The sequence below is a fragment of the Erinaceus europaeus genome, chromosome 1 (assembly GCF_950295315.1).
Source record: "Erinaceus europaeus chromosome 1, mEriEur2.1, whole genome shotgun sequence".
NCBI lineage: Eukaryota > Metazoa > Chordata > Mammalia > Eulipotyphla > Erinaceidae > Erinaceus > Erinaceus europaeus.
The window spans coordinates 146,811,757-146,827,458 of record NC_080162.1 but is presented as its reverse complement, the minus strand read 5'-3'; the positions used below and the strand labels follow the sequence as shown (position 1 = coordinate 146,827,458).

Here is a 15,702-nt window from a genome sequence, read left to right as displayed (position 1 = left end):
CAGAGAGGGGGAGAGAAAGATAGATACCTGCAGACCTGCTTCACTGCTTGCAAAGTGACCCACCGTGGATGAGGAGCTGGGGACTTGAACAGGGATCCTTAAGCTGGCCCTTGGGCTTTGCGCCATGTGAGCTTAACCCACTGCGCTACCGCTGGACTCTCTCATTTTTAAAGAAAGAAATAGAAAGGTAGAGAGGGAAAATTAAAGAGAAGATAGCATTGAAGTTTCCTTCAGTGTGGTATGGGATGGCTTCATAGCTGGGTCACACATAGCAAAGCAGCACACTATTCAAGTGAACTCTTTTGTCAAATATATTTTTAAGAAAGATATTATGAGGGAGAAAATGAGAGAAGTGAGGGAAAAAAGAGAGACCAGAGCACTGCTCAACTCTGGCACAAGGTGGTGCTGGAGATTGGACTTGCAGCCTCTGGAGCCTCAGGTAGGCCAGCTGGTGTTCTAACAGAGTGGGCACTCTCTCCTGCTGAAACAGATTTTTAAATACTGATAAAGTATAATTATGTTCATTCTTTGCAAGGTGAACAATTGTAATAATGCTCTTAAGTTTCTGAATGGGGTAAAGAATTCTACTAGACTTTTCTTTTCCTTTTTCACCAGAGCACTGATTAGCTCTGGCTCATGGTGGTGTGGAGCATTGAACCTGGGACTTTGGAGCCTCAGGCATGAGTTTGGGTAATTATTATGCTGTTTATCCCTGCCCTCTTTTCCTTTATTTCCTATTTATTTTTTAATGCCTGTGCAATGCCATTTGCAGGTCCAATTTCTTACTTAGGGAGAGTTACTATAGCATTCTTTCATCACCCATAGGGCTCCTCTCCCATCCAAACCTGTTCATTGTTTTCCCTTGTGGTGCTAGGATTTGAACCTGTACATGGCTAGGTTAACATATGATACCTGGTGAACTATCTATCGCCCAGTTTTTCATTTTCTAGTGGAAATGATCTTATGCTTAGTTACTGTAAATAATTACTAACCAAAGTTATCACATGTACACATTAACTTTAAAACAAACCTCTTGTAGTAAATCTTCCACAGAATGATTGAATCGATCTACAAACTCATCAATCAGCTGACTCCGAGCTATGTCAACTCTGTTCTGGATAGTATATTCTTCACTGCATAAGATGCTATAGGTCTTACTGCAGGCTTCTAGAACATCTGATTCTACATGTTTCTCCACAACAAACTTAATCTGTTTTAATAAAGCATCCAGATGCTGAGAAAGAAAAAAAAAAGGATATTTAAATAAAGTAAAAAAAGCATCTGTCAAATTAAAAAACCTATGATTACATTAAAATAATCCAGTTACATGAATAAGCAAGTTAGTATAATTGATTATAATAGATTTAAAATTTCTGTGTCTTACCTTTTCCATTCTACCTGTGCTATAAATTTCTAGATCAAAATACTGTGGGATTTGTAGCAAATTTGCTACTTTCTCTGCATCTGCAGAATACTAGAAAAAGCAAAGGAAAAGAGGTATAACTAATAGTACAGAGCAATAAGCAAACTCACTGGTAAATTATCATGAAAGTATAAATGAAATTGTACCTTTGATAACAACATAGGAAGTGTAATAATAAAATGTTCAGTCAATTTATTTCTATCATCAATTTGAGTTTTCCTTTCTTTGGCAGTTAGCACCTAGGAATAAATTTAAATGAGCAAAGAATAAGAGTGTCACGTACAAATTTATAAATGTGGAATGTTACATAAAATGATAACATAGTGGTAGATACAGTAATTAAAATGTGTAAGAGGAGCTTAACTAAAAAATAAATGTCTAGTTCTAGCTAACATATACTACTATTTTACTAGTTACTTGAAAATCAGTAAAGTTCAGAAATAATGTTTAAACATTTATAAAATCAGTTGTTAAAATACTGGAATCAATGGTGAAATATATATACATTTTTTTCCCCTATTCTTTATCCCTCTGGGAGTATGGACCCTATTTTTTACACTTTTCTTTTTAAATATTTCATTATTTATTTATTCCCTTTTGTTACCCTTGCTGTTTTACTGTTGTAGTTATTGTTGTTATTGATGTTGTTGTTGTTGGATAGGACAGAGAGAAATGGAGAGAGGAGGGAAAGACGGGAGGAGAGAAAGATACCTGCAGACCTGCTTCACCACTTGTGAAGCGACCCTACTTGCAGGTGGGGAGCTGGGGGCTCCAACCTGGATCCTTATGCTGGTCCTTGCGCTTTGCACCACCTGCACTTAACCTGCTGCATTACCACCCGACTCCCTATTTTTACACTTTTAATCTCAACATGTTAGCACTGATCTCTCAATGTTCAACACATAATTTCCCTAAAAAATACTCTAGAAAGTAATGCTTTAACTATCATCAGCTGTTGATACATTTTCACATAACATTAAAAATAGATACTAACTGTAACTGGACTCTTTTTTTTTCAACTGAACTCATTTATATTTAACTCTCCTTGTAATTACACTCATAGACCTGTTTGACAACCATCAGGACATAGAGAGAGAACCTGTAGCCATGGAACAAATTCAAACTGCTAATAATGCCTACATCCTTAACCTGTCTTTAACTAGTTAAGCCAAAGGTGGTTCCACAAACTATAAAATACAAACTTAGTATAGATAATTATTTCCCTAAAGTATTCTGCATTTTGTCATAATCTTGAAGGATCTCACTACATAATGGTGAATGGTTTTATGGAACAGGAATAACAGCAGTTTTACAAGTGTGAGTCACCAATGATTAAGAATATGTACATAAGGCAATAGGGCCTCACATCTGATTTGTTGTTCAGGGGCTTTATAGTTTTTCAATCTTTTAAATATATAAAACAAACATTTCTGTATAACCTGTAAAACAAACAGTTCTGTACAAAGCAACTACAAAGAAAAAAAAAACGGAAATAAATATCTAGGGATACATTCAGGATACTAAGAAGTTGCTGGCCAGGCTTCCCTGGACTGAAGACCCGACCAATGCGTCCTGGAGCTCCGCTTCCCCAGAGACCAATCCTACTAGGGAGAGAGGCAGACTGGGAGTATGAATCGACCAGTCAACGCCCATGTTCAGTGGGGAAGCAATTACAGAAGCCAGACCTCCCACCTTCTGCAACCCACAACGACCCTGGGTCCATGCTCCCAGAGGGATAGAGAATGGGAAAGCTATTGGGGAGGGGATGGGATATGGAGATTGGGTGGCGGGAATTGTGTGGAGTTGTACCCCCCCAATCCTATGATTTTGTACATATGTATGACAATAATACAAGTAAGAGTAAAAGACAAGGAGGTGGAATTCCATTTGGCTGTAATTTCAGTATTAACTAAATCAGTTCTAATAAGTTAGAAATGTATATTGTAATATTAGAGCAACCACTCATATCAAAAAAATGAAAAAAAAAAGTAAACAGAAATTATAATAGCACACTAAAAAAATGTCTTAACTTCAAAGAAAGCAACAATGAAAACTTGAAAAGTTATAGATACAAGTAACAAAAAGGCTGATAAATACTGAGTGTCATAAAGGAAGAAGTGAAAGGCAACAACTCAGATGTCGAATATGGATAATTGAAGCATACAAATTTGTAAAAAATAAAGTAGCCAAAATGGTGGTTATCAAAGGGGAGGGGGCACAGAACTTTGATATGGGTACAGTGTGAAACTATACCCCTAAGTCTTACAATTTTATAAACCATTATTAAATCACTAATAAAATTTTTCTAGAGAAATTAAAATATATATAAATAGAGAAGAATCTACAAAGTAGAAATTTTTGAGAAAAGTATAAAGTAGCTGCTCCCAGTAACCATATTTTTCCTTTTTTTATGTCTCAGTTTCTCTCTGTCCTATCAAATAAAAAAAAAAAAAAAAGGAAAGAGATGGTTACTGGGAGCAGTGGACTTGACTTGCAGGTTCAGAGCCAAAGCACATGGTTTGGTAGTTGATTTCATATCCACTGAAATTAAAAAACTATAGAAAGAGGGCAGGGGAAATAACATAATGGTTATGCAAACAGACACTAATGTCTTAGTCTCCATGGTCCCAGGTTTAATCCCCTGCACCACCAGAAGCCAGAGCTGAGCAGGGCTCTGTTAGAAAAAATAAACAAAAAACAAACAAGCAAAAAAAAGAAAAAACTATAGAGGGCTGAGTGGTGGTGCACTGGGTTGTGTACTACAATGTGCAAAGACCTGGGTTCGAGCCCCCTGTCCCCACCTGCAGGGGGAAAAAAAACTATAGAGGGTTGAGTGGTGGTGCACTGGGTTGTGTACTACAATGTGCAAAGACCTGGGTTCGAGCCCCCTGTCCCCACCTGCAGGGGGAAAGCTTTTCAAGTGGTAAAGCAGTCCTGCAGGGGTCTTTCTGTCTCTTTCCCTCTCTATCACCCTCTTCCCTCTTGATTTCTAGCTATCTCTATCCAATAAATAAAGACAAAAAGAATTTTTAAAAAACCTATATAAAGACACACTCACTAAAGGACAACACAGTTGCCATCCATGAATTCTAAACTCATTAAAAACAATTTTTTTTGTCTTGTGTTGGGGCTTTGTACCTGTGTGACCCTGCCACTCATAGCAGTCTTTTCCAACCTTTCTTAATTTCAGATAGAAAGATAACTATAGCACCATTCTACAGTTTCTGCACCTTCCTGGGTACTGTCACAGTCTTGAACCTAGCTCCTTGTGTACAAGAAAGGATATACTTCACAGAATGGTGGTGGGGGTGTCAGGCGATGGGTGATTGGACATGTGATAATGAGCAAGTGCCTAAGTTCAAGCCCCTGGTTCTCATCCACAGAGGAGAAGCTTCATGAATGGTGAAGCAGTGCTGTAGATGTCTACTTATTTCTCCCTTCCCTCAATTTTTGTCTATAAAAATATAAATTAATAAATATTTTTTATAATTTTTATTTTAACACAAATGAGTTTTATACCATAGTTTTTAAAAAATTTTATGGTGGGGGGTGGTTAATGATTTACTATATATATATTTTGTCTCCAGGCTTATCACTGGGGCTCGGTGCCAGCACTACGAATCCACTGTGGAAGCTATTTTTCCCACTTTGTTGCCCTTGTTGTGGTTGTTATTGTTATAGCTTTTGTTGTTGGATAGGACAGAGAGAAATCAAGAGAGATGGGGAAGACAGAGAGGAAAAAGATAGACACCTGCAGACCTGTTTCACCACTTGCAAAGTGACCCCCTGCGGGTGAGGAGCTGGGGGCTCGAACAGGGATCCTTATGCTGGTCCTTGTGCTTGGCGCCATGAACTCTTAACCCGCGGCGCTTGCACCCAGCCCCCAAATAAATATATTTTTTAAAGGATTAAAGAATACTATGAATTGTAACCATAAGAGACAGTGTACTTTATGTATCATTTTCTTTCCATAATTCCTTTAAAATTACATCACTGGGCACTAGGTGGTGGTACACACAGTACACTATGCTCAAGGGCCCACGTTTAAGCCACACAGTCTTCATCTGCAGGTGGGAAGTTTCACAAGGTGAAGCAGTGCTACTAGTGTATCTCTTCCCCTCCCCCAATCTACTCATTAAACAATCATTTTTTCCCCTCTGCTCTTCAAATGGGTAATTTTCTACTAGTTAAATCAATCTTATTGGTCACTGTAGCTCCTGTTACATCAAGCCTACTGTTGCATGTGTCTAGTAAATTTTAATTCTCATCATTGTACTTTTTTTTTCTGGCCTCCAGGGTTATTGCTGGGGCAGCACTACGAATCCATATGTGCTTACCCCACTGCGCTACTGCCCACCTCCCATTATTGTACTTTTGAGCCATAGTCTTCACTTGATTTATTGAAATCCCTATTTCTTGTAATTCCTTGAGCACATTTTCCTTTAACTGGACCTACTAAAAAACTATTTCTGGGGGTTAGGCTCCCCACTGGCAGGGGGCTCGTTTTACAAGCCTTGAGGCAGGTCTGCAGGTGTCAATCTTTCTCCTCCTGCCCCTGTCTTACCCTCCTCTCTCCATTCCTCTGTCCTATCCAACAATGACAACATCAAAAACAACAGTAACAATAACAACAACAAGAGCAACAAGGGCAACAAAAATGGAAAAAAAAAAAAGGCCTCCTGGAGCAGTGGATTCGTAGTGCCAGCACCAAGCACCAGCAATAACCCTGAAAGCCAAAAAAACAAAAACAAAGAAACAAACAAAACTATTTCTACATTTCCCTGAGTAGGGTCACATTTTACTGTTTTTGGTTGTAATTCGTCTGGGAAAGTATACATTATATGTTGTAATAACTGGATTAATTCATTTTTCTAAGTTTCTTTTTTTTTTAAAGCAACCTTTAAATTATCACTTGTCTTTTCTACAAGCTGTGGCCTCCGTTTGAAAATCTTTTTTTTTTTTTTTTTTATGCTTATTTAGCCTGTCTTTCTAGACAGGAAACTTAAACCCCTACTTGCATGCCTTCCCTCATACTTTCAGATTACTGATTTGGGATTTACACTCAGGCATTTCACCTTTTAAGATTTTTCTTTTTTGAAACCTGATCTGATTGTGGGTTACAGAGCATACTCAAAGCATATGTGGAGAGCTTACCTAATTCTTTTACGCTTTTCTCATTTCTAGGATTTTTCTAGCTAAGATTCTTGGTGGAGCCACTATTTGTACCAACTGGGGCCAAGCTTTTGAATATCATAGCTGTGGGTTTTCCTTGTTTCTACCAACTTTGCATTCTAATTGAGGAAACTCTGGCCTACTGAGATTTCTTATAATAAAAACCCTCTGACAGCACAGGTGCTATTTTTTGCACACAGTAGCACTTTGGCAAAACTACAGATCTCACTAATCAAGCTTTTGGGCATGTGTATATTATAAGCACAGGTAAGAAGGCAACAGATTTCTGCAGCTTTTATCTAGCACTGTAGCAGTTTTTTTTTTTTTTTTTTTTTTAAATAAATGTAGGCTGGGGAGATAGCATAATGGCTGTGTGAAAAGACCTTGAGGCCTGAGACTGTAATGTCCCAGGCTCAGTCCCCAGCATTACCAGAGCCGAGCAGTGCTTGGGAAAAAATAAATAAGATTTAGAAACAACATGAAACACAAATGTTTCTCCCCCACCAACCCCCCTTTGGTGAATTTCTAGATCCCTGATATAGTAATTGTTTCCTTTCTATTCTGACAAATTTTCCAGTTAAAAATTTTTGGCAGAGAGAAAATGATCTACTTCTTTGTACCACCAAAGTCAGTATTTATACCTGTGATAATCTCAATTTATCTTTAGTACTAAGAATACCTATATAATTCATTCCATATACGAGTAAGGAAGCTGGGTTACAAAAAAAATAAATGACTATCCAAAGATTACACTACTGTTAAATATTAAGTGTGTTTTCAGAACCTTTTTGCACTTTTAACAGATATAACTTACTCTCTTTCCGGTACCTCTTCCCACTGGAGGATGAGCCTCAGCAGCCTGACGAATTGTACAAACCATTAGCTCTATAAGAGCACTCTCTTGACGGTCTGACATTGCTAAGGGAAAACAAAACACATTAATATGAGTAGATAACTTGACAATAACCATGTAGTAAGGTTGAACAAAATCATAAACTATAAACACACTATTTCACTATTAAAAAAACTTCAGTCAAATTCTACTTTATTAACTTTTAATAAGTAATATGTGCTTTTCATAACTAAGAAATGTTTTTAAAGGATCAGCTATAGCTTTTTCTAACACCATGCTTTGAATTAGACAGTGGCAAACATTTACTGTATTTCTTCTATGTCATTTTCGAATAGCTTTTTAAAAAATTTTAATTAAAAATTATAATGTTGTAAACAGGAAGTCGGTGAACAAAAGCCATCACACTCAGGTACAGGAAAAGAGGTTTTATTGATGCATCAGGCCCAGATTGGTTCATGCCATGATTTTCTGGGCCTTGAATTTCAGTGAAGTTTTTCTTTTGCACCATAACAGTATAGCAAAAAAAAAAAAAAGTTATATATGATTCACAGTTGAGTACATGAGAACCATGAAAGAAAGGGGTAGTGAAAAGCTTTAAGTCTTTAAGGCCATGCAAACATTAGAAATGGAGGGGGACCTAGTACAAATATTTGTAATTATTTTTATACACTATATCAATGTTATACAGTTAAAAAAATTAACAGATTCTGAATGTCTTTAAAGTCACTACATACACATATGAAAAATTATCTTAAATTACAAGACATAATCTGTGTTCTACAATTTAGTGATTTTTCCTTACTAATGTTTACTCAAATTGTTTTAAATTGAATTTAATTTTCCTAAATAGATTTTAACAAGGGGGGTAGGAGACAGAAAGAGAGAGAGAGAGAGAGAGAGAGAATGAGAAAGACCAAGAAAGTTAAAAAAGGAGACCAGAGCTCTGCTCAATTCTGGTTTATGGCGGTGCCTGGGATTAAGCCATTGGAGCCTGATGCATAAAAGCCTTTTTGCATAACCATTGTGTCTATCTCAATTTCTCTGTCCTATCAAATAAAGAAAAACAAACAACAAGATGGCTGCCAAAAGTGGTGGAACAGTCATGCAGGCACCAAGCCCCAGTGATGATATATTAATACATATAAATTTATGTAACAGTTAACTTTATTACCATAAAATAAATTCCCAAGGGCAGGCATAATTGGCTCAAAGGCTAAAAGTTTTATGACTCCTTCCAACACTGGATCTCTCTCTCTCTCTCTCTCTCTCTCTATATATATATATATATATATATATATATATATCTTTTTATTTTTATTTTTTAAATTATTAGTAACTTAGTAATAATTAAGATTGTAAGATAACAGGAGTACAATTCCACACAGTTCCCACTACCAGAGTTCTGTGACTGATCCTTCCATTAGAAACTTCCCTATTCTTTAACTTTTTTATTATCTTTATTTATTTCTTGGATAGAGACAGTCAGAAATCAAGAGGAAGGGAGAGACAGAGAGGGAAAGAGACAGAGAGACACCTGCAGCCCTGCTTCACCACTTGTGAAGCTTTCCCCCTGCAGGTGGGGAAAAACTTCCCTATTCTTTATCCCTCTGGGAGTATGGACCAGAATTGTTCATGGGGTGCAGAAGGTGAAATGTCTGACTTTTGTAATTGCTTCTCCACTGTACCTGGGCTTTGGCAGGCGGATCCATACCCCCAACCTGTTTCTTTTTTTTTTTTTTATATTGACTTACTTATGATCAACAAGTTTGTAAGATAAGAGAGGTATAAATCCACACAATTCTGGGTCCACATTCCCAAAGGGATAAAGAATAGGGAAACTTCTAGGTATTAGACCAGAAACTCTAAAATTTATACAAAAAAAAAGTCAGTAAAACTTTGTAGGACTTTCACATCAAAGATATATTTGAAGACTCAAGACCCTAGGCATGGGAAATGAAAACAAGAGTAAATAAATGGGATTACATGAAACTAAAAAGCTACACAATCAAAAGCAAACTACACAAGGATAACCAGACAACTGAGCAAATGGGAGAAGATATTTGTACATCACACATGATACAAGTGACAGATATCAAACATCTATACAGACTTGGTACAGATCTACAAAAGAAGCAAAAGGAACCCAATAAAAAATTGGGCCAAAGTACTAAACAGACAGTTTTCTTTTCTTTTTTTGCCACCAGAGTTATCACTTGTGCTTGGGGCCTGCACTATGAATCCACTACTCCTGGCAGCCATCTTTTTCCCCATTGTTGTTGCTGCTGTCATTGTTACTGGATAGGATAGAAAGAAATTGAGAGAGGAGGGAGTTGGGTGGTAGCGCAGCGGGTTAAGTGCACATGGCACAATGCACAAAGATCTGCCTAAGGATCCCAGGTCAAGCCCCACCCCCATCCCCCCCTTGCAGGGAAGTCGCTTCACAAGTGGTGAAGCAGGTCTGCAGGTGTCTATCTTTCTCTCCCCCTCTGTCTTCCCCTCCTCTCTCCATTTATTTCTGTCCTAACAATGACATCAACAACAACAACTATAACAACAATAAAAAACAAGGGCAACAAAAGGGAAAATAAGTAAATATAAATAAAAAAAAAGAAATTGAGAGGAGAAGAAGACAGAGATGACTTGCTAAGAAGTTATGGAATATATATCCCATGGAATACTACTCTGATATCAAATCTTTGGAACAAAATGGATGGAACTGGAGGTGATTATGCTTACTGAAATAAGTAAAGAGATGAAAAACAACTACCAGATGGGTTTCACTCATATGTGGAATCTAGAGATCTGATTTGCATGAACTTGCCAACAATAACAAAACAAAATGGAAGCAAGCAGGCTGTAAGACTAGTAAAGTACGGTGGTTATTTTTGTAAAATAATTGTAAAATAAGAGGTAAAAGTGTGGGATACAGAACTCTGGTGGTGGGGGTGGTACTATACATTGTAATCTTACAATCTTGTAACAAACTATTAATAACAAATAGAAAGAAAGGAAGGAAGGAAGGAAGGAAGGAAGGAAGGAAGGAAGGAAGGAAGGAAGGAAGGATGAATCTTGGCTTATAAGTGGCCATGTCAAGCAGATCTTCCTCTAGGATTCAACCTAAAGATGAAACTTTATTGAAACCTTGTTTAAGGTGAACTTATAGGTACAACATATAGAAGGTGGGCCAAGGTGTTAGGTGGTGGCATACCTGGTTGAGTGCACATGCTACAATAGAAGGTGGGCTATAAATATTTTAAAATTACAGATTAAGTAATGATTCCCTGATTTGAAAGTTTTCATCTATACTAACTTAATTTTATCAATTAACTAGAATATAGAACTTTAACATCAGAGGAGGACCTAGTGGTGGTTGAACTGTTATGTGGAAAACTGGGAAATGTTACTCATGTACAAACTATTATATTTTACTGTCAACTATAAACCACTAATTATCCCCCCAAAAATAAAAAAAAGAACTTTAGCATCAAAAATGACTACTAAGATTATTTTATCAAGGTTATTTTATTTTTTAAAAATAATTTTAATTATTAGTTATTTAACTGTGGTTTACAAAATTGTATGATTTTAGGGATGTATTCACTCTGTATGTAAATGTATAATTCACTACACCTAACACTAGTGTACTGTATCCTGTCCCTCTTCATTATAATCATTAAAATTCTCATAAAGTCTAAGAGAATATTATTTTTCAAGTTCATTTGTTTTAGCTATCTATACTAGAAATATGAGCAAAATATGCAGTAGGCGTCTTTCTCCTCTTTGTCATGATCACTTCCTATTTCATTCATTTTAATCTGAAAGGTACAATATGCAAGAAACTGAGATCAAGAGAAGTTAAATGATTTATTTTTGAAATTGTTGCTACTTGGTTACCTGATAGTTACTGAAATCCTCAAATTATCTTAAAAAATTATCCAGCTGTCAGTGAAACTGTAACTCTATAACTTTAACAATCCTGTAATCTGACAATTCCTCAATAAAGTGATACTGAATTTGAAATAAAAAAAACAGCAATTTGAATTCACTGAAGTAAATGCATACATACAACAGTAAACCCAGACAACAACAAAAACCAACTCTGAGTCTTAACACTCACTGCAAAGGAATCTTACTGGTACTGTGACCTAAATTGCTATTGTTAGTCTTTAACAATATGTCAAATTCCAGTCCTTGATTTTCATCTACTAACTATAAACTTTTTTTTAGTATGTGCTCCCTTTATATTTTCTTCAAATAAGTTTTTTTTTAGTTTAAAAATTTTTTACATTTATTTATTTATTTTCCCTTTTGTTGCCCTTGGTTTTTATTGTTGTTGTAATTATTATTGCTGTTATTGTTGTCATCGTTGTTGGATAGGACAGAGAGAAATGGAGAGAGGAGGGGAAGACAGAGGGGGGAGAGAAAGACATCTGCAGACCTGCTTCACCGCCTGTGGAATGACTCCCCTGCAGGTGGGAAGCCGGGGGCTTGAACCAGGATCCTTATGCCAGTCCTTGTGCTTCGTGGCACATGCTCTTACCCACTGCACTACCACCTGACTCCCTTAATAACAGTTCCTTGGTTTATAAGCCTGTGTGTGTGTGTGTGTGTGTGTGTGTTTCTATTTTATTAGACAGGACAGATACTGAGAGGACAGGGAAGCTAGGGAGAGTAGGAGAGAAGGAGAAAAGGAAAGAGATAAGAAGGGAGGAGAAGGAGGCAGAGAGAGAGGGGAAGAGAGAGGGAGAGGGACAGCCTGCAGACCTGCTTTACTGTTAGCAAAGAGTCTACCCTGCAGGTGGGGAGTGGGGACTTGAACCAGGGTCCTTGCTCATGGAGATATGTGTGCTTAACTGGTTGAATACCCAGACCAGCCCCACCTGTTTTACCTGTTAAAAATACATTACCCCACCATTATTCTCATCAAATAGTAAGCCCTCCTCACACAACCTTTTGTTAACCTAAGCTCTACAGTCCAAGTCTTCATTCAGGTTTGCTTATTCTCCCACTGTGGATGAAATCATTCTATATTTTGAATTCATGTGGGATATTTTAGTATCTTTGGCGGTCATGTTAGTGGTGATGAATTCCTTCAGCTGTTGTTTGCATCAAAAGTTCATTGTGTCTCCTTCAAATGTGCTTGATACGCTAACATGTTGAAATATTTGTGGGTAGAGGCCTTTTCCACTCAGAACTTGGAATATATCCTGCCAGTTCTTTCTAGTCATTGAAGTTTCTGTTGAGAAATCAGCCAGAAGAGTTAAGGGGCTTCTTCTTCTTTTTAAAAAAATTTAAAAAATATATTTATTTTTCCTTTTTGTTGCCCTTGTTGCTTTTTATTGTTGTAGTTATTGTTGTTGTTATTGATATCACCATTGTTAGACAGGACAGAGAGATAGAGAAGACAGAGAGGGGGAGAGAAAGATATAGACACCTGCAGACCTGCTTCACCACCTGAAGCAATCCCCCTGCAGGTCGGAAGCTGGGGCTCGAACTGAGAACCTTACGCTGGTCCTTGCACTTCGTGCCAAGTGAACCTAACCCGCTGCGCTACCGCTGGACTCCCAAGGGGCTTCTTTTATAAGTGATTCTTTGTTTTTTAGCAGTCTTCAGGATTATCTCTTTGCCTTTGTTATTAATTATTATGTGCCCTGGTGAACTTAGCATTAGATTCATTTATCTTGAAATCCATCAGGTATCCTGTATACATTAACTATCTTCTGTGTGTGGCTTCTTCTACTTTACCTTCTTGTGTTCCAGTTCTTTAATATCCGTTTTCTTGTAGAGTTGCTTCTGTATTTTTTTTTTGCTCTGACACAGCACTTTTCATTCCTCACATCATTATTAGGAAGTTATGGATTTCCTCATTATTTATCTGAATTAGCTGTAGTCCTCCTCCAAAATTATTTTCAGTTTGATGAGCATCTTTAGGCATATAACTTTGTCTCTGGCCAATGTAGACAACCATTTTTGATTTCCTGATTTTAATATTTATGAAAATATAACCAAGAGGGGATTACTGTAGTCAAATTAAATTCTTTTGTGTTAAAGGCTTTTCCCATATTCACATATAAATACACCAAAAAGATTCTGGGTACAATTCCTTTTTATGCTAAGTGTAAAAGAAATAGGAAACATTTTCTATCAAAAAGTGAAGTATATTAAATGAAAAATAAAAATGTCTAAGTGTAAAATAAGTAAATAAAGTGTAAGTAAGTGTAAAAGATCAGGAAAAAAATAAGAAATTTTGGATACTGAATGAGACATACATTTAAAAAAAAAAACAACCAGAACATTGTTCAGCTTATGGTGGTGCTTATATGAATTTTTTTTTTGCTTATATGAATTTTTAAAAAGCTGTATGGTGGCGTGAGACAGTGAAGCATCTGGCAAACTCTACCATGAACAAGGACTTGGGTTCAAGTCCCAAGTCTCCACCTGCAAAGGGGATGTTTCATGAATGATGTAGCAGTGCTGCAGATGTTTCTTTTTTCCTCCCTCTATCTATTAGCAATAAAAACAAACAAACTTGTATATGGTAGCCATCAACTCACAAAGATGTTGGAAACTTTAGACATCTTGTTCAGACATCTACAATATAGCAGACAGTCTAATATTCTTTTTTTTTTTTTTTTAGGAAGTGTTTTTATTTATTTATTGAGAGAAAAAGGGTAGGTACAGAGAGACACTCAAAGTATGCAGATGTGGGCCAGGAGTTGGAACCTGGGTCCCTGTGTATTATAACACATGTGCTCTACCAAGTAGGCCACTGCCAGGCCTCTACCATTATTCATCCCTAATTTTTTCTTCTTTTCTTTATCAGAGATAAAGAGAAGTAAAAGAGAGAAAAAGACACTGCAACAACACACTCATGAAGCACTTTTAAGGAGTGATTTATACAGAATTATAAGATAATTAGTGAAAACTCAAAGCAACATATACATCAATTTGTGAAAATAGTATACCTTCCTCTCCTTGAACAGGTTCTTCTAACAGCAATTCCGTCATACACTCCCAGTCCTTCAGAAGTTCTTGAGAGCTCTCCCACAGACTGTCCACCAAGTAGGCTGCATGCTCATGTAACTAAAAAAAAAAAAAAATCAAGCATAACAAAAGAAAATTTAATGAATAAACTACTAATATACTTTCAGTTAAATAAGTCATTTTATTCATGATTAAAGTTGCTTGCCCACAAAGTTTCAAGGAACCACTCAGAGGAAAATATATTTGTATTAAATGACAATATGGAGATTCTATGTATGGACTCACCCCCCTACCCCCCACTTTTTTTTTTTTTTACTATATACACATTTTTTTCCCATTTTCTTTCTTTTCCTGATAGAGACAGGAGGAAGAGAAGGAAGAAGAGGAAGAAGAAGAAGAGGAAAAAAGAGAGAAATGGAGTGAGAGAGAAAAAGACATTTGCAATGCTGCTCCACTGGTGGTTAAACTTCTCTGCTGCAGGTAGGGAGGGACTGGGGACTTGAATATGGGTCCCTGCTCATGGTAACTTACGGAATCTACCAGATGCAAACCCTAAGCTAATCTCCTTTTTAAGAATAGTGAAATTAAGGATCTCTTAGGCTAATGATATCATTTATAGATGAAAAAACTGAGTATCATTACTACAAGGTTATATACATGTAAACAGAAATTATAAGTTATCGTTGGACCACTTTTCACTACTAGGAGTTAACACTTTGTTTATAGCACTATGGCTTTGCATGTACTCCAGAGTTGACTTTTTTTTTTAAGAAGAGAGGAAAGGAAAGAAGGGGAGGGGAGGGGAGAGGAGAGGAGAGGAGAGGAGAGGAGAGACACTACAGATCACTTGTGGAACTTCTGTTCTTCCTATGGGGTCATTTATAGAGTTTCAAGTGGTGCCAGGTCTTTGTGCTTGGAAAGGAACGTGCTTTTAAAGATGAGTTAGTTATCTCCCAGACCCTAGTTTATATAGACATAATTTTATTTATTTGTTTATTTTCAATAGAGACAGTGAAAGATAAAGACAAAGACACTTGCAACTGTTTCATTACTAATTAAGCTTCCCCCTCTGCAGTGGAGACCGAGGATTTGAACTTGGGTTCTTGGACACTGTAATGTGTGCACCCAACCAAGTGTGCCATTGCCCACCCCCACTTTTAAAAGAGGATATTCATTGCTTATTTTCTCTCAGAATCTCATTTGCACTTCTGGTAGGAGCCATACTTTCTATCTGCCATCTTGTTCAAGATCAAATGCAAGTTATTCTTTT

The 15,702-nt window shown here is 36.8% G+C and overlaps 1 protein-coding gene across 4 annotated transcripts in view; it reads right to left on the bottom strand.

Moving 5' to 3' along the window:
• Positions 1–15,702, bottom strand: part of STAG1 (STAG1 cohesin complex component) — a 445,812-nt gene that overhangs the window by 85,692 nt on the left and 344,418 nt on the right. For all 4 annotated transcript variants that reach the window (XM_060196862.1, XM_060196869.1, XM_060196854.1 and 1 more), the window contains 5 exons: positions 14,414–14,531; positions 7,410–7,513; positions 1,570–1,662; positions 1,385–1,474; positions 1,031–1,234 (listed from right to left, as the gene is read on the bottom strand). In XM_060196862.1, the coding sequence (XP_060052845.1) occupies positions 1,031–1,234; positions 1,385–1,474; positions 1,570–1,662; positions 7,410–7,513; positions 14,414–14,531 (609 nt within the window). The remainder of the gene's footprint in view (positions 1–1,030; positions 1,235–1,384; positions 1,475–1,569; positions 1,663–7,409; positions 7,514–14,413; positions 14,532–15,702) is intronic.